Source organism: Rattus norvegicus, chromosome 1 (assembly GCF_021556685.1).
Source record: "Rattus norvegicus strain SHRSP/BbbUtx chromosome 1, alternate assembly SHRSP_T2T, whole genome shotgun sequence".
Lineage (NCBI taxonomy): Eukaryota > Metazoa > Chordata > Mammalia > Rodentia > Muridae > Rattus > Rattus norvegicus.
The window spans coordinates 248222984-248239661 of record NC_141534.1 but is presented as its reverse complement, the minus strand read 5'-3'; the positions used below and the strand labels follow the sequence as shown (position 1 = coordinate 248239661).

The 16678-nt window shown below is 48.8% G+C and overlaps 1 protein-coding gene across 1 annotated transcript; it reads right to left on the bottom strand.

Moving 5' to 3' along the window:
* Positions 1-10917: 10917 nt before the first annotated feature.
* Cyp26a1 (cytochrome P450, family 26, subfamily a, polypeptide 1) lies at positions 10918-14753 on the bottom strand. The gene is given in 7 exon segments (NM_130408.2): positions 10918-11449; positions 11702-11854; positions 12524-12658; positions 13320-13478; positions 13557-13847; positions 14106-14330; positions 14522-14753. Coding segments are annotated over 7 exon segments (1494 nt in total). The 5' UTR covers positions 14711-14753; the 3' UTR covers positions 10918-11107.
* Positions 14754-16678: the final 1925 nt, after the last annotated feature.

Sequence of the window (16678 nt, the reverse complement as noted above, 5' to 3'; positions counted from 1 at the left end):
ATCAGCTTTTTATTAACAAGTGATATTCCACATAGTGCACAATAATATCCCAACATCATACTCTCACTCACACACACATACACACACACACACACACAAACATTCACACATATACACAACTCTCACACATACTTCCTCTGTGTCTCTGAATTCTTCCTAACCAAGCCCATCAATGACAGAGATCAGAGTAAATTTCAATTATTTTATCTGACACCAGCTCTGGTTCAGAACACCAGTACCAGAGTGAACCAGAAAGCTTGAGTCAGATCTTCAACTGCAGCTTCATTATCAGAGTGACTGTCTGGATCCCCAGACCTCCCAAGGAAACAACTCAGGATCAAGAGAGAATCCCTGTGTGTTGGTAAGTGGTCAGATGTTTCTGGAAAGCTCATGTTCAGTGTGTGGGCTCTGTCTGGGTGTGAACCCTGGCTGTTCTGTGCCTTACCAGGGGACCCACCTGGCTGAACATCTCTGGCTGGGTGTGAACCCTGGCTTTTCAGTCCCTTTCCAGGGGACACGCCTGGGTAAACAGTTGTCTTGAGGTTCCATTTTCTCATTTGATGTGTGGATTCTGTGAATGGATTCATGGAAAGCACTAAGGACACTCATCGGTGCCCACTAAGGCCTAAAAATAGGAGTTATTCTTTTGAGTAGAAACAGCACTCGATCCAAATATAACCTGGAGTTATGCTGGGGAACTCTGCACTCTGTTTATAACTGCCATTTTGAAGTTGAAGCAGCTATAATTAACCACACAAGACATAAGACTGGGCCCACTAGCATTCCCTTATGAAGAGGGCAGAGGGTTCTCACTGTCATTTTTGAGGCCATCCTGGCAAACATAGGGAGTTCCAGGACAGCCAGGGCTATGTAAAGATCTTGCTTCAGAGAGTGAGACAGACAGACAGACAGACAGACAGACAGACAGACAGAGAGAATCACTCCAGGTGAAACTTTATTCTTGACCACGAGCGTACTCTCAGCAAAACAAACACACAGAGGCAGAAGTATTCCAACACAAGCGGTGACTGTGTCCTTCCCCCATTGACTGTGGACCGACCTTATTTGATTGGCTCGTATAAAAGACTTGTTCAGAAGAAAATGAAAGGAGGAGGGGATCAACCACTTTAATCCAAGAATGCAGCAGAGCCTTTGTATATACAAGGGGGCATTAAAACATTTGCATCAAAGTCTTCCAAGATGGGGGACATAAAAAGACTTGAATTCCTTGTCATGCACACAAGTTCTCTAGAATTTGATAGAAAAAAAAAAAAACTTGTATTTAAGGTTTCTTACAGGAGGCTGCACTCCTGAAGCTACACAATCAGTTAAGAGTTGCTGAGGCAGGAAACACACTGTGTTAGTTCGAAGATGTCCCTTGACCCACAAAATACCCAAGAGACCGTGTAGGAGACCACACCCCTCCCTGAGATCCCATAAGCACTTAATAGTTGCTGGGGTGAAGCTAACTCTGTATGGCAGCCTGCTAACGTAGTCTCTCGCTATGTAAGTAGCTAATGTCTTTGTTTTATCTAGCTGGGTGTCATAGTTTCTACTGCTGTGCTGAAACACTATGACAAAAAGCAGGATGGGGAGGAAAATGTTTAAAAGGCTTAGACTTCCACATCATAGTCTATCAGGAAAGGAAGGCAGGGCAGGGACTGAAACAGGACCAGAACCTGGAGGCAGGAACTGATGCAGAGGCCATGGAAGAGTATGTTGACTGGCTTGCTTCTCATGACTTGCTCAGCCTGCTTTCTTATAGAACCCAGGACCACCAGCCCAGGGATGGCACCACCCACAATGGACTGGGCTCTCCCCATCAATCACTAATTAAGGTAATGCCTTACAGCTAGATGTTATGGAGGCATTTTCTCAATGGAGGTTCCCTCTTCTCAGATGACTCTGGCTTGTATCAAGTTGACATAAAAACTATCCGACACTGGTGAAGTGGATTTGTTCCTTTGGTCTGTTGTCGATGCCCAATCTGACATTAGTAGATGCCCATTCTTATCTCCTTAGAAAACACACATAACGAAGGAATCATATCTTATCTTTGAATAGCCTTGGTTCAAATCTTGGCTCCAGCATTTGTTTCCTATGTGACTCTAGTAAGGTGACTCTACCACTGTGTGCCTCAGAAGCTCATTTGTAAAACAAGCATTAAAAACTGTGCCTGGGTTGGGGGTGGGGATCAGCGGGAGAGAGCTAGCAGTTAAGAGCACTGGCTGCTATTTCAAAAACATCCCCTTTCCCACAATTGGCTACCAGAGAACGATGAGCACAAGACCTAGGATCGGCCAATCAGGTGCTTATCTGTGGCAACAAGAATATTGATTGCCTGCCTTTAAAATAGAGAGCAAGGCTGGACGTATGGCAGAGACAAGAAGGGAGGGCCCAAAGGGCAGCTCATCCAGAGTCTCATCGAATCACAGTGCCTGGACTTCTCATCTAGCCTACTCACTCTATGGTGGTTCCAATGAGAATGGTCCCTGCAGGCTTAGAGATTTGAATGGTTGGTCACCAGGGAATAGAAGTATTTGAAAGGATTAGGAGGAATGGTCTCTTTGGAGAAAGTGTGTCAGTGTGTCACGGGGAGTTGGGGGGAGGTGTTGAGGTTTCAGAAGCTCAAGCCAGGCCCAAAGGTTCTCTTTTCTCTTCCTGCTGCCTGTGGCTCCAGATGTAGAACTCTCGACTACCTCCCCAACATCACATCTGCCTGCGTGCTGCTATGATGCCCACCATGATGAACGATGGACGAAACTTCTGAAATTGTAAGCAATTCCCCAATTAAATGTTTTCCTTTGTAAGAGTTGCCATGGTCATGGTGTCTTTTCACAGCGATAGAACATTAAGACCCAGCCTGACCTAAACTTGCCAACTTCAACTGCTCTACAGCCCTAGACCCTCAAATTCTTAGTTACAGGATCAGTGAATGTACTTTACAACCAGGAGAAATGTCCAAAATGTATTCTGGACGCGTGAATTATTCATCTCTTTGCTAGCCATTCTCACGTGACTTAGGTCCTTTCTGCACCTTGTTCTCCTAATAAAACGGATTGTCAAAGTCGTCATTCAAGGGGAGAGGTTGTCTCTGCACTCACCCTACAATTTCCCACAAAATAAGTGTGATACCATTTCTTTTTCAAACTTTCTCTGCACAGACATGTTTTTAGACATTCACTGCAGTTCCGAACAAGCATCTTCTGTGGCGTGGTAAGCTCGTTGTTTTTTTGTTTTTTTTTTTTTTTTTCCTGAACCAAACCTTTAGAAACGAAGCATTAACTTTCCCATGAGGCTGATATACAAAGATACTTCAGAAAACAAAGCTCAGAGTGTCTGTAACTGGAAACAACCTAAATGTCCGGCAATCTCCCCTTATCTCTATTGCTTAATGGCACTTGGTGTGGGGACGAGGGGCCGGGGATTTCAATGGTCAAACGGTGTTTTTATGAGAACCGCTACTCAAGCTCCAGGGAGAGTTGGGACTTTTAGGTTCCCTCCAACAATGAAATTTTAGCTGTCTTTCCTTTGGTGATGAAAGAGAAGCAGGAACTAAAAATAAGAGGTATATCAGGGTCAAGTTAAGTGGGGCACAGGTGGATCCTTGTTCTATCCCCGAAACCTGTGAACCTGAGTCCTGAGGAAACTCACGCCAAGTTTTGCTCATACCTAGAAATTCCTAAGCCTCCAGGTGGATCAAATTGCCTCGGACTCTTACTAAACGCATGTAGATTCGGGAAGCCTGGGGTGCTGTCAGGAGTTTGGGGTACAGCACCAAGGGACCAAGTAAAGCGGAAGTTGCTTGGCCATGAAACAGACTGGAAGAAGAGCTGAAGATCAGGACCTGTGAGACAGATCCTCGGGGGAGAGCACGTGCTGCATAGGGCTGAGGACCTGAGTTCAACCCCTACAGCCCACGTAAAAGTGGGAGGTGAGCATTGTCCTCCGCCTTCCATATACACTCAGTGTAGCAAGCACACACCACAAACAACAAATACTTAAGTTTGCCCAAGCATTAGCACTGAAAGTCTTAACTCCTAGACAAAGCAGGAGAGCTTGCCACCCAGTGATTGGATTTGCTAAATCAGAGTCAGGACACAGGGGCCTGGAAAAAAAAAAATAACAGAGTGAAATTAGCTTATGGGAAATATTGACAAGCTGAAAAGTTTAAGCATCTCAGAGTATCTCAGGCTTCTCCCAGGACCCTCCAGTCTGTAACCCTGGACCACATGGCTCCTGAGACTCTGTCTACATGAGGGTTTTCCATTGTCAGCATCGTCAGTAAGCAATGGGTGACAAGGATAGTGGAAATAAAGATTTCTCAGAAACAAGGCAAAAACACTTGAAGGAGAAGGAAGGAAAAGCACCCGTGCCTTTATTTGAACATACCATGGCAGCCGACCTCCAAATGGTCCTGGGGGTTCCCAGTTACAGAATCACCTAAGGGGACAGCTCATCCATGTCACCAGCAGAATGCTGTCAGCATAATAAAATGTGACTTTCAAAGTTAGGTGACAAAAGATATGAAGGCCTCTATCTTGCTCCTAGTTTGCGATCGACTGTTCTGAGCAAGGCCAGCTGCCACGTGTCACAGAAACTCAAGTCTCTGTGGAGAGACACAGTGAGGAGCAAAGCCCTCCTGTCAACAGCCTTATAAGTGTGCCATCTCAGAAGACAAACCCTTGGAGCTCTGCTCAAGGCTTAGGTGACTTCATTCCTGGCCAATGGGAACCAGCAGAACCTCTCAAATCAACTCTTTCTTTAAAATATAAAGTTTTCACGTTCCTTACTCTGTATGTACAGGGGTCAGGTGTTCTGTTTGCATATATAATGCACCATCTGAGTGCCTGGTGCCCTCAGAAGTGAGGAGAGGTTGTTAGGTCTCCCGGAACTAGAGTCACGAACAGTTGTGAGCTGCCATGTGGTTGCTGGGAAATGAACCTGGGTCCTCTGGAAAAAGCAGCCTGTGCTCTCGACAACAGCCATCCCTCCAGACCCTCAGACGAACCCTTGACAGAGCCTTCGAAGAACCCATCCGAGAACTAAAATTCGAGAAGATTCAAACTAGCCGCTAATAAGGCCACAAACAAGTTTCATTTTGCTTATGTAGTAAAAAAATAAATAAAAGTCTCCAGTTTTTTAAAAAGCCATTCCCAAGTAAATCAGAATGCCCAACACCCGAAATAACTGAAATCCCTTTAGACACCAAGGTCTTCGTGCCTACAGATGAAGAACAGATCACTGCCTACATCAGATGGTACCTGCACTCCCCGTGTCTGCACATTAACCACCTGGTTCTGGGTATATCACACCGACTGGCCCTGCTGACTTCAAGCTCACAGATCAGAATTGCTTTCACCGGTGAACCTCTGTGTGATCCCTGGACCACCAACGTCGGCATCACTAGGGACCAGCTACCAATGTAAATTCTTGAGTTATTGCAGAAAACCTAGGGTGGGGCCAATCTGTATTTCAATAATCTGTTGTGGGCATGCATCCTACTATACACTCACATCTCACAAGCAAACGTTCTTGCCTCCGTGTCTTAGTTACTTCTCTATAAGGAGACAGCATGACCAGGACAACTTATAGAAGAAAGGGTTTAGTGGGGGCTTTCTGTTTGAGAGTCTGAGTACAGGAAGCATGGCAGCAGGCATGGGGCTGTAGCTGGGAGATTATGTGTTGAGACAACAATCAGGAGATAGACAAAAGCCAACAGAAATAACTTTGAAACCCATCCCCAGTGACACATCGCCTGTCAACAAGACTACCCTTCGAATTCTCCCCAAACAGTTCCACCAACTGGGGACCGATCGTTCAAATATATAATAAGCCTGTGTGAGCTATTCTCATCAAACCACCACACTGGGCTCCAAAACAGGTGATCGGACAGCTCTACCACAGAGCAGGCTCAGCCACTAGCCTCACCCGAATTGCCAGCAAACTGTACCTTGGGTCAGGCTTTGTGGAAAATTCACTGTGGCTGCGAAGCCCCAACTTCTCGCAGCACAGTGATGAGTAGCTCTCTGAGGTATGAACAGAGCAAGAATCTGTACAATTCAGTCTGGAAGGGTCTCCTTGCCTGCCTTCTGCCTGACGTGAATAACGAATGAACTTCATTTTGTTCTTTGTTGTTTTCTTGTTCAAATTGAACAAATCCTACAAGACTCTCTAGTTCATATTCTCTGCTGTAACCTAAGGGTTCTTGGGATCCTGAATTTTCCCGGTTGTAGTCTTGGGCACTCAGGAGTACATACCCACAGTCCTTCTTCCAGCCCTAAAAGTCAGCGACTAGTTGATACTAAATGATTTTTCCACTTCGGAACCCAAGCTCCCTCGTCTAGTATGAAATAGGTCTCTGCTGCATTGGGTGGCGTTGCTACACTACATGAACTCACTGGACTGTCTTTACTGAATTTATTTTGTCACCTTATAAGCAGTACGCCTCATCCTCCTTCCCAATTCAAATGAATGCACTAGTAACTTCAAGTTAACAGTCTGGAAGCATCTACTGTTACTAAGTAAACAGAGATTTCTAAGCCCTCAACGGACCAAGAGTTTGGCAGCTGAGGGAAATCTTACAATGTGGGGCAGTTTTTGTACTGAAGTGATGTGGTTACAAATATTGCAACATGATAACTCTCACCCAGAAAACCCACCACGCAGTCCAGAGCTAAGCCTCCGCCCCTGTTCCAGGGTTCTAACTGGAGTTGACTCTACTTCAAAGAAAGGAAAGCTTGTTTGGCCAAATACCCATGGAGCACTGGCTTCGGAATGTAACATGCTGTTAAACCACACCGTGCAAGCGTGCGGCCACTGAGATTTTCCAAGGATGAAAGTTTCACTTTTCAAAGAAAAACATGGCACCGTGTAAGTCGAAGAAACACAAAGTAGATGGTGTCCAGAAGCACTCTCCCCAAAGAACACCTACTATGTGTGATCATATTCTGACGGGGAATAAGAAATTATATGAGTTGACTAAATGCACATGATTAGAATGAGGAAAAGCATTTCCTGACCTTGGGTAGCATCAGGAGATAGAAAGAAGGGAGTGGTGGGGTGGACAGAGTCCTGTGTTAGTGCCCGACACTGTAGGAAGATGAGAAACAAGAACTATCTGAGGCATACTGGACCAAGTGGTCACCATGAGACAGCTGGAAGATGTTGGGTATTGGAGCAGACACAGAAATTGCAGGTGGATGCAACAGATCACAGGGTACTGGGTGCCCCTGTTCCTCCACCTCACCTGGTCCTAAGGCAAGAACGGCAGAATGAACTGGAAGAGTAGAGAAAGGGAACCTGTCTCCCAAGACTGTTATTAATGTGTACTTCAAAGGGGAAGGAAGGTGTCTGAGGAACTGAACTAAAACAGGGTGCAGTTTCAGAGCTTTGCAAATGTTTGGCTGTGGAAGAGAATGGGAGAGTCATTTAACCCATCTTCACCACCCAGCTTGTGTTTGACTGTCCCTGCTGACAGGGAACTTGCTCCCTCCCCAGATCACAGGCTTCATCAGCAAAGGACTCTGGCCACTTCTTCCCACGCTATCGATACCCTCCTCTGGCTAACCTCCCAAGCAAATGCTCTGCTCAGAAAGACAGGTCTGAACCTGTATTTACAACAGTTTTGACCTGTTGATTGCAGAAGCCACCACAACCTCTCTAACATTTTATTTTGCCAGGTGTGCCCGCCTTTAAGGCACTCCAGAGGCTGAGGCAGGCAGATCTCTGAGTTAGACGCCAGCTACACAGTGAGCTACAGGTCGGCCAGGGCTACATAGTGAGATCATGCTTCAAAACAAACATATGGGGGCGGGGAGGGAGGGAGGGAGGGAGGGGGAGGGAGAGAGAGAGAGAGAGACAGAGAGAGAGAGAGAGAGAGAGAGAGAGAGAGAACAGGTACCCTTGGAAGTCAGAAGAGACTGTCTTCTGGAGCTGAAGCTACAGACTTTTGTGAGCTGCCCGGTGTGGGTGCTGGAAACTACACTTGGGTCCTCTGATCTTAATAGCAGAGCTGTCTCTCCAGTTCACGCAATGCCTTTTCTCAAAGGATGGTTCCAGAACTGAGTTCAGGCCATCTAAACACTAATTAGGTTGCCCATGTTTTCTTGGAAAACTGGTGTAGCATAGCATAGATCAAAATATGAATGGTGTGGGAAATCCTGGAATCCAGAGTCCACAGGCTGTCGTTGGCTACCTCTGGAACTACATGATGGCCTAGGTGAACCTAGAGGATGTGATCCCTTCCAGAAAGGGCACGTCTTTTGTGGAGTGCTTGCTAAGTTATTGGGTTACCTTCAGCTTCTCACTATCTAGGGGTGAAAGCAGCCTTGACCCAGAATGTGTCAACTTTTGATTTCATGGTCACTGGTGGGAAAACCAGTGCCCTGGGCTTGGCATAGAAGGGAGAAGCCCGCCCCCTTGTGGACATCATGGGGTTTGCCAGATGCAAAAGCCCCAAAACCACCATAAGGGATAGGAAGGATGAAGCCAACACTGTGTTCTCTCATCGCGCCAATTCACCTGTTGCTTATGAAGGAGTTGTACTGTGGCAAGGTAGAAGGGGTGGCAGGATACTGGAAAAAGATAAAGTTAGATAGTGACCCCCTCAGCTACAGAACATTGGCTACAAGAATAGGCAAGCTGTTAGAAAAGGGGTAGGGGTGGGCAGAAGAGACCTCAGAAAGTTTTTTCTGATTCCAGAACTCCTGGTGTGTCTCCTCTGGATCTCCAAAGTCTGCTAAGACTGCAGTCCTTCAGCATGTGGAAGCCCTCCCCTTCACGTGCCTATCCTGGTAATGATCTGTGTGGTTGATGACACCACACCCCTGACTGAAGGCAAAGGCATAGGAATTGACGAGGGCAAACACCGAAGGAGGCAGAGGGGTCCAGTCCAGTGTGGTGAGCCCACCTAGTGATTGCAAGTTCCCATCACTGTATGGAGCTGTGGGAGCCCCAAGAGCTGTTTCCTATAGCCATTGCCCTTTTCCCACAGTTTTGGCCATGTCTACCTCATTTCTCATACATAGGTACTGACCCACAGTGCCATAAACATGCTTGTCCCAGACAAGCGTGGCCCAGGCTCCCTTCGTGTCTGTTCAGTCGCTGTCATACCACACACCTTTGCTCAACACCACAGCGTTGTCAGAGGCTGCCCTAAAGATGTAATTCTGAGGAGGATTCTGGACGACAGGACTGAGCTAAAGGCAGCCTTGGGAAACAAACCTTGAGCACCTTCCTGAAAATTCTCCGGGGGGGGGGGGATTAAGGTGGCTTTTAAGAAGTTGAATTATATGTCAAAATGGCTGGAGTTTCTTACAGAACTCAGCTCATGGAGATTCATAGTCCTCCAGTAACCAAAGGCATTGCTGTTAAAAGCTAATCACCCTTCAATAAAATGCAAAGTGTAAAGAACCTGTGATCATTGGTGCCTTCAGGCTCAAATGCCTGATCTGCAAAGATCCAGGGCAAATGTTCTGAGCAGGGTGGGCTCCGTTTTCCCAGGACTGAAACTTTGGCAGCTTGTCTCATCTCTTTATGTTGTAGCATAAGGCTCCGATAGGGCACTGTGAGTTACTCAATAAGCGCTCTAAATATCAGAAGCTCCAACAGTAAGTACAACCCACGTTCTACCCAAACACTAAAGTCAGGTACATTATGCAAGTCTAATCGTGGACAGAAAGCTGTTCAAACACCTATTTCAGACCACCCAGTTCCTGTGACATTGCCAAATTCCCAAATTGTAATGAAAATTTTAAAGTCCAAAACCTACAAGCCATCAGAAGTTCAGCAAGCAGGTTGTGCCATTTCAAAACGGGGAATGTGCTTGCGTAAGCAAGTCACCGTGGCTAACCTTTCTGGATTGAGTTCGGCCTTCAGTTCAGAAACGTGGCCATGCCAGGGTCAGAACTGTGACAAAACTGCGCTTTGGAGGAGGTTAGCCAAGGTTCACAGGGTCATGACTGGGTCATTTTATCAGTCACGTCGGACTCAACCCTATTGCCAGAGATAGATAAAAACTTTATCTGTCAGCCAGCTAAATCTGCTCCTGCTGCCTCATTTTGAATCAAGGAAGCCTGGGCTCAGCTTATCTAAACCAGCCATTCCCAGCGCTGCTTTCCGAAGCACCTTCTAAGGAAAGGTGACAGGCCAGTGGTTTTCTCCTCTGTTTCATTTTGGGCAAGAACTGTCCATAACCAGAGGGACTGGCTCTATCTTATCTAAAGCATCAACTTCAAAGAAGAGTTCTGCCTCTGTATGACATGGATTCATTATGCTGATTTAAATGTTAGATATGCTGGCCCCTGTTGCTCTAGAATGATGCTTCCTGATGCACCCGTGCCCGTTACCTCCCCAGAATCTTCTCTCTCTCTAAAGTAAAACCAACAACCACCACCAAATGACTAAATCATCCCAGGTTCAACTCCCAAAAGCACCAAAGGAAAAGAATCTAGAATTAACTTTGGGCTGAAAAGGAGGGGCTGCACCTTAGTGACAAACGGCTTGCCCTACACATTTGAGGCCTTTGAACAAATCCCCAGCACCATGAAAAATGTAAATAAATAAATAAATGTAATATAATTAGCCTCGATACAATTTCAAAATAGGAAATCTCAATTACCTTAGAAGAAGTTACAAAGATACCTTTGGGTCAGCACACACATAATAATGCATATTGTCTGACGTGGAGGAGAGAATTCTGGTTTCATTCTAAATCATTTTAGATACACAAAGTACAAACATTGAACCGGTCAGATTTCCTAACGGGTTTTCTGTTGTTGGTGTTTTGTTCTTGTAAGACAGGATCTCTGTAGCCCAGGCTAGCCCTGAATGCCTGATCTTCCTGCCTCCACCTTCCTAGTCCTAGGATTGCCACCATGGGCAGCTTGCCCACAAGAATCTTAAAAAGCAAGGAAAGCACTTTAAAATTTTACTTTATTGGGAAATCATACAAATTCATTATTTTAATATTTAAAGACCATGGGGCTGTAGTAGAGACATATAAATATTATACTATACATTTAGAAATTAAATAAAGGCAACATGACACTATTTAAAAAAAAAAAACAATGTACACTTCAAATGAGTCCAAGAACTGAAATAGCTGTCAGATATCTCCCTGGAAGTGGGTGAATCTTGCAGGAAGATTGTCCACAGGGTAGACGGTGGGGCTTGTCTTCATTGTAGGAGGTCCATTTAGCAGCTGCCAGTCACAACGTCTGGCCAGCTCCACGGTAAATATCTTAAGAAGAATTTTTGCAAACTCTTTGCCTACGCAGCTCCGAAGGCCTCCTCCAAATGGAATGAAACTGAACCTGGAGGTGTCCTCTGGATGAAGCGATGTAAATCGGTCGGGATTAAACTCCTCCTTGTTAGTGAAGCTGTCTGCCACGTCATGGGTGTCACAGATACTGTAAATAACATTCCACCCCTTGGGAATCTGGTAACCCTGTTTAGAAAAAAAAATAATGAAGTCCTAAGAACCGATGAGTCAGGCCCTGAGCGTGCAACAATAAAATAGTCATCACCAATGTGGGGGACATTAAAAGAGGAGAGCAAATGGGCGAATCTGTTTCCATTACCACAGGAGGCAGGACAGTGTCAAGGGCAGTGAGCCACTGCTCTGTGCAGCTGATGCCCAAAACCATAGCAGGGTGAGCAGGGTGGACAGGGTGGGGGGTGGGATAGGAAGAGCACTCACGTTCAGCTCAAAAGTCTTCAGAGCCACCCGAAACCCTCCCGGAACCGGAGGATTCAATCGAAGGGTCTCCTTAATAACACACCCAATGTATTTGAGCTGTTCCAAAGTTTCCATGTCTAACTTGTCCTCGTGATGGCTCTTGCAAAGTAAGCCCTACAGAAACAGACACAAAAGTGAGAGAGTGATTCGTGGGCACTCCAATAAAATCTGCCCAGCAGGACTCAACTGTTAACTAAACCCAAAGGCTTCTGGATGGGAGGGAATGGGGGGGGGAGGGGGAGCTGCTCATGGCCATTGGTTTCCACACTTCCTCAGCCTAAACCCAACTATTTTCACCTAGGCAATGTTGCTGGCCAGGTATGAAGGGTCATCCCTGAGCCCTCACCAACACTGACCACTCTGACCAGCTATTGGCTCTAACCACACTCTTCATGGTCTTGAACCGGTGAAGGAGAACCTGGCAATCTCTACGGTTCTGAGAAGGTAGAAGAGGAAGGGGGGAAGGAGGAGGAAGAGGAGGAGGAGGAGGTGGAGGAGGAGGAGGAGGAGGGGGAGGAGGAGGAAGAGGAGGAGGAGGAGGTGGAGGAGGAGGAGGAGGGGGAGGAGGAGGAGGAGGAGGAGGAGGACAAGCACAGGGGCAAACTCTGCCCAAGAGAGATCCCAGTACAAAGAGCTGTCTTTATAAAATTCATTAGGCACAGTTTTTCCCCAGTCCCACCTAGCCCTCCGGCTTTTCACCCTCATAGTACGGAGTGCAAACTTACATACTGGTGGGGGGCGGGGGCAGTAGAGGCAAATAGGGAACCTCTAGAATCCTCCTACCTTGCTCTTTATCTCTTCTCGAACTTTTTGGAGGACATGTGGGTAGAGTCCTAGGTAGGTGATCAGTGATGTGGCTGCACTGGCTGTAGTTTCATGGCCACCAAAGAGGAGCTCTGTGGACGATTGTTTTAGTGCCTAAGGATAAAGCCGGAAGTTTATACAGATCTGCGTGCAGTTTACAGCACTGTCACAAAGAACTGACCCGAGAATATTGCATGGAAGTCTTCATGGGTTTTGCTCATAGAAAGTCAAAGACTGCAAACAAAAATGCAAAACTCCCTTAATCCTACTCTTCCGTGAGTTACAGTCATGATTTTACTAATCCTCACCAACGTTCTTTTAACCTTTGTAAATGAAACCTGCCCTTTGAACTTTGCCCTTTGCCCTTTGAACTTTGGGACCTTCCCAGTTGCTCAGCTTCCCTCTTCCCTAGCTCTCAAGACCAATGCTTCCCAATGCTGCCAGCCTTCAATTACGGTTCCTCGTGTTGTGGTGACCCCAACAATAAAATTATTTTCGTTGCTACTTCATAACGGTAATTTTGCTACTGTTATGTATCGCGATGTAAATACTGGATATGCAGGATGCTCCTAGGCGACCCTTCGGAAAGGGTTGTTTGGGTCGGCGTAGGGGTCGCGACCCACAGGTTGAGAACAGCAGCTCTAGACCTAGCCCCAACAAGCACTTGAAAGAAGCTGGGGGTCCTGACAGGGCTTTGGAGACCCCCCCCCAGAAAGTGTGTCTAGAAAATCGGAGACACCCCCGACTCTTGGCACCTTTTAAAATCGCTTCTCACCTGCATATCCAGCCTCTCTCCTCTCTCCCATGAGTGCTCAATCAAGAGCTGCAGTGCGTCCTTGCAGCCCGCATCCGGCTCTGCGGCCTGAAGCCGGCGGATCTTGGCCCGAATGTTCTCCTCGATGCGCGCGTGGATAAGGTTCCGCGCCTTCACGCCCTGAGCGCGGAGAGAGTGAGGCGGTGAGCGGACGCGGAGCCTTCGGTCCCCTACTCCGACTCCGCAAACCGCCCTTACCCGGTACAGCCCGCTAAAGGGCACGTCAATGGGGAGAGAGAAGAGATTGCGGGTCATCTCCTCGAAAGCCTCCACTAGCTGCTGCTCGTCTTCCCCGCCGCCCGCTGGACCCGGCTCGCAGCCCAGCAGGATGCGCATGGCGATGCGGAACATGAGGCGCTTCACCTCGGGGTAGACCAGGAGGCCGCGCTCGCCGCAGCTTAGCCACTGCTCCAGACAACCGCTCACTTCTTCAGCAATCACTGGCACGTAGCACTGGAGCGCCTCTCGGTTGAAGGCCTGCATAATCACCTGAGCCCGGCAAGGAGCAGAGAGCGTTACGACCCTCTACTAGTCCCCTCAACAACCCCTCGCCTTCCCGGGTACCCTTTCAAGAATCCCCTCCAGGCCTAACACACTTGCTGGCAGGAAAAGTTAAAGTGGATCTCAGATAGAGAGGGTGCTGGTCCCCACCACATAAGGCTAGCCCTCGCCCCGCATCCATTTGTCTGAACCAAGCCATAGAATGAGGTCTCCCTGCTAGCCAAGGAGTTACCACCTCACCCTCACCTTCTTTCGCTGCTTGTGCGAGGAATCATGCAGGTTGGAGAGGCAGCCGGCGCCCAGGATGGTGCGCACCGAAGCAGGCCAGTGCACTGACACCAACCGGTGCTCCCCCAGCAAGATGCGCCGCACATTATCCGCGCCCATCACTCGCACCGTGGGCCGCCCAAACAGATGCGTCTTGTAGATGAAGCCGTATTTCCTGCGCTTCATCTGCAGAAACTTCCTCCGCTGAGAGGGAGGTGGAGGAGAGAGACCCGCAACCCGCATGAGGGGGCGCCGGGGAGCATCTGGCCTCCGTCTAGCCCCTCTTTCAAGCCGTGGTCGCCTCCCTCGCGAGGACAATTATCCCGGCTTCAGCCCAGGCCCAGAGCTGAGGCGGACTCCGGGGAAGCGTCAGGTCCCTTCCCGAGCTCCCTTACCTGCAGCACCATCTGCAATGTTTCCCCAAAGAATGGGAAGCCCATGGTACCCGGGGGCAAGGGGAGAGCGCAGCTGCGATCGCGGCTGCTCACACAGTACAGGTCCCAGAGCTTGAGCGCCGCCAGGAAGAGCAGCAGCGGCAGCACGAAGGTGCAGAGAGCACTGGCCAGCAGCGCCGGGAGCCCCATGGCACGCAGCAAGCCTCCCGCGCCACCTGCCGCCGCCGCCCTCGCTCCGAACCCCGCCGCACGCCCTCTTTATAAGGCCGCCCAGGTTACTGCCCACGTTACCTTGGTCAGACAAATTAGTTCACCCAAAGTTCATCTTTAATTGCGAATCGGGCCCCAAGCTCCTCCCCCCCTCGAGGCGCTGCCCAAAAAATCTTTAACCGTTTGTTCTGCGCCCAGGCAGAGGCGGCGCACTGGCGGCTTCCCTCTGAGCGCGCCTCCTGGGGTGCGGAGCTAGGAACACCTCCCTCCCTGTCCTAGGTGTGCAGAGCTCCGAGTTAACGCGGAGCGGCTGGGGGCGGGTGGTGGGGGGTAGGCTGTGGATCGGGGTTCCAAGTAGCAGGAATATGGAATCCTGGGTTTCCTAGCTGTTTCTCTGCTGTCTCTTCGCTCCAGGTCGGACCAGCTGCCCAAGCTCGAAACCTTTCTATCTCTCCATTTACAGGCGCCTCCTGGACTTTTCCATTTGCTTGGAAAGCGCGTTCAAGAATCACCATTCAGTGGACTTGACCCACAGGCTGAGTAAGTGAGATCCCAAAGACTTCCTGATCTGTGAGAATCCAAGAAGATCCCAGGGCTAGGGTCCAAAGGTCAAGTATGACTGGTGGATCGTGGTCCCTAGCTTTCCAGTGCCCCCCAAGAGAGCCGGCGCATGAAGCCTTGGGAAATCCTGCTTTCGAGTTCAAAGCAAGTAAGCCTCCGGGTCTCTGGGTCCCCAGGCGCAGCCTTGCACACGCCTGATTTCTGCTCTAAGCCCCGGCGGGGCGGCGTATGAAGGAGACCAGAGACTACAAAGTCTACGCTCAGCTGTGGTAATAACGCCAAGCCGGTCCAATTCCTATAGCCCTGGGGTTTGCAACCCCAGTCAAGCCGGGAAGAGGGCCCCCAGACCAGGAAGATATGGGGAGGAAGACAGGAAGGAAACCCAGCAGTCCCTTTTCGCCTGTCTCTTGGATGAGCCACCAGGCTGTCTGTTTCCCCTAGGACAGAGTTGATCCTTTCCACTCTGTCTATACTTCAAGGCTGCTGTGAGTTTCCAAAGGGGGCTTCCGCTTCCAAATGGCAAACCAGGCTGCACTAATAGGGTGGTCTGGTTTCAGGGCTCTAGAACCTTCCCTCTACTCTCCCAGATCACACCCACTGTAAAGCCACGGAGCCTGGTAAGAGGGTTGTTTGGCCCTGTACTTTCTACCACCAGCCCTTGGGAACGTTATGGGAATCCGTACTGGGGAGCGAGTCCAGAGACTGTCGGACTTCAATAGGCAGCTGCTACAGCCCATAGCGGGCCCAGGGGAACTGCGTGGTCCGTGCACACACATACTCGGCTTCCCACGTCCTCTGGCCACACCGCTTCGGGGCTAGCCAGTGCCACACACTGCCTTGGTTTGGGCACTAAACGCACCAGTAGCGCGGAAAACTAACAGAATGACGTGCATTTGTTTAGAATTGAACACGGGCTATAGCGAAAGCATACCCGCAGCCCTTGGGAAGAGTCCATTGCTTTTTGAAAAAAACTTACTTTCTGAAAGCTGATCAATATGTAGCCTTCCTGCCGTGGTCCCTAAATGTCCCCCCCCGGCCCCTCCCCGGGGAGTGGTCATAAAATGACCTCAAAGGTCGTGAGGAACGCACAAACATAACTCTCTAAGCCGGGATGCCCATGGGTTGTATTTCGGGGATTCATTGGCTCCCCTTAACTCTCTCTGAACAGCTTTTCAGAGTCTCTGCCGCTGCCGCTGTCATATCTTGTAATGATTTGGTTATCGTAAAGAATGCGAACCGATTTCTCGCACCGGCAGGAACGCGGATGAATTGTGCTGTAGGTAATTCTCAGAAACCTCGGTCCGCCCCTTTCTGGAGAGCGCCTCCAGGCCGGTGTGCAAAACCGACCAGCGGGGGCGTGACCTGGGGCCCATTCCCAATCCTTTA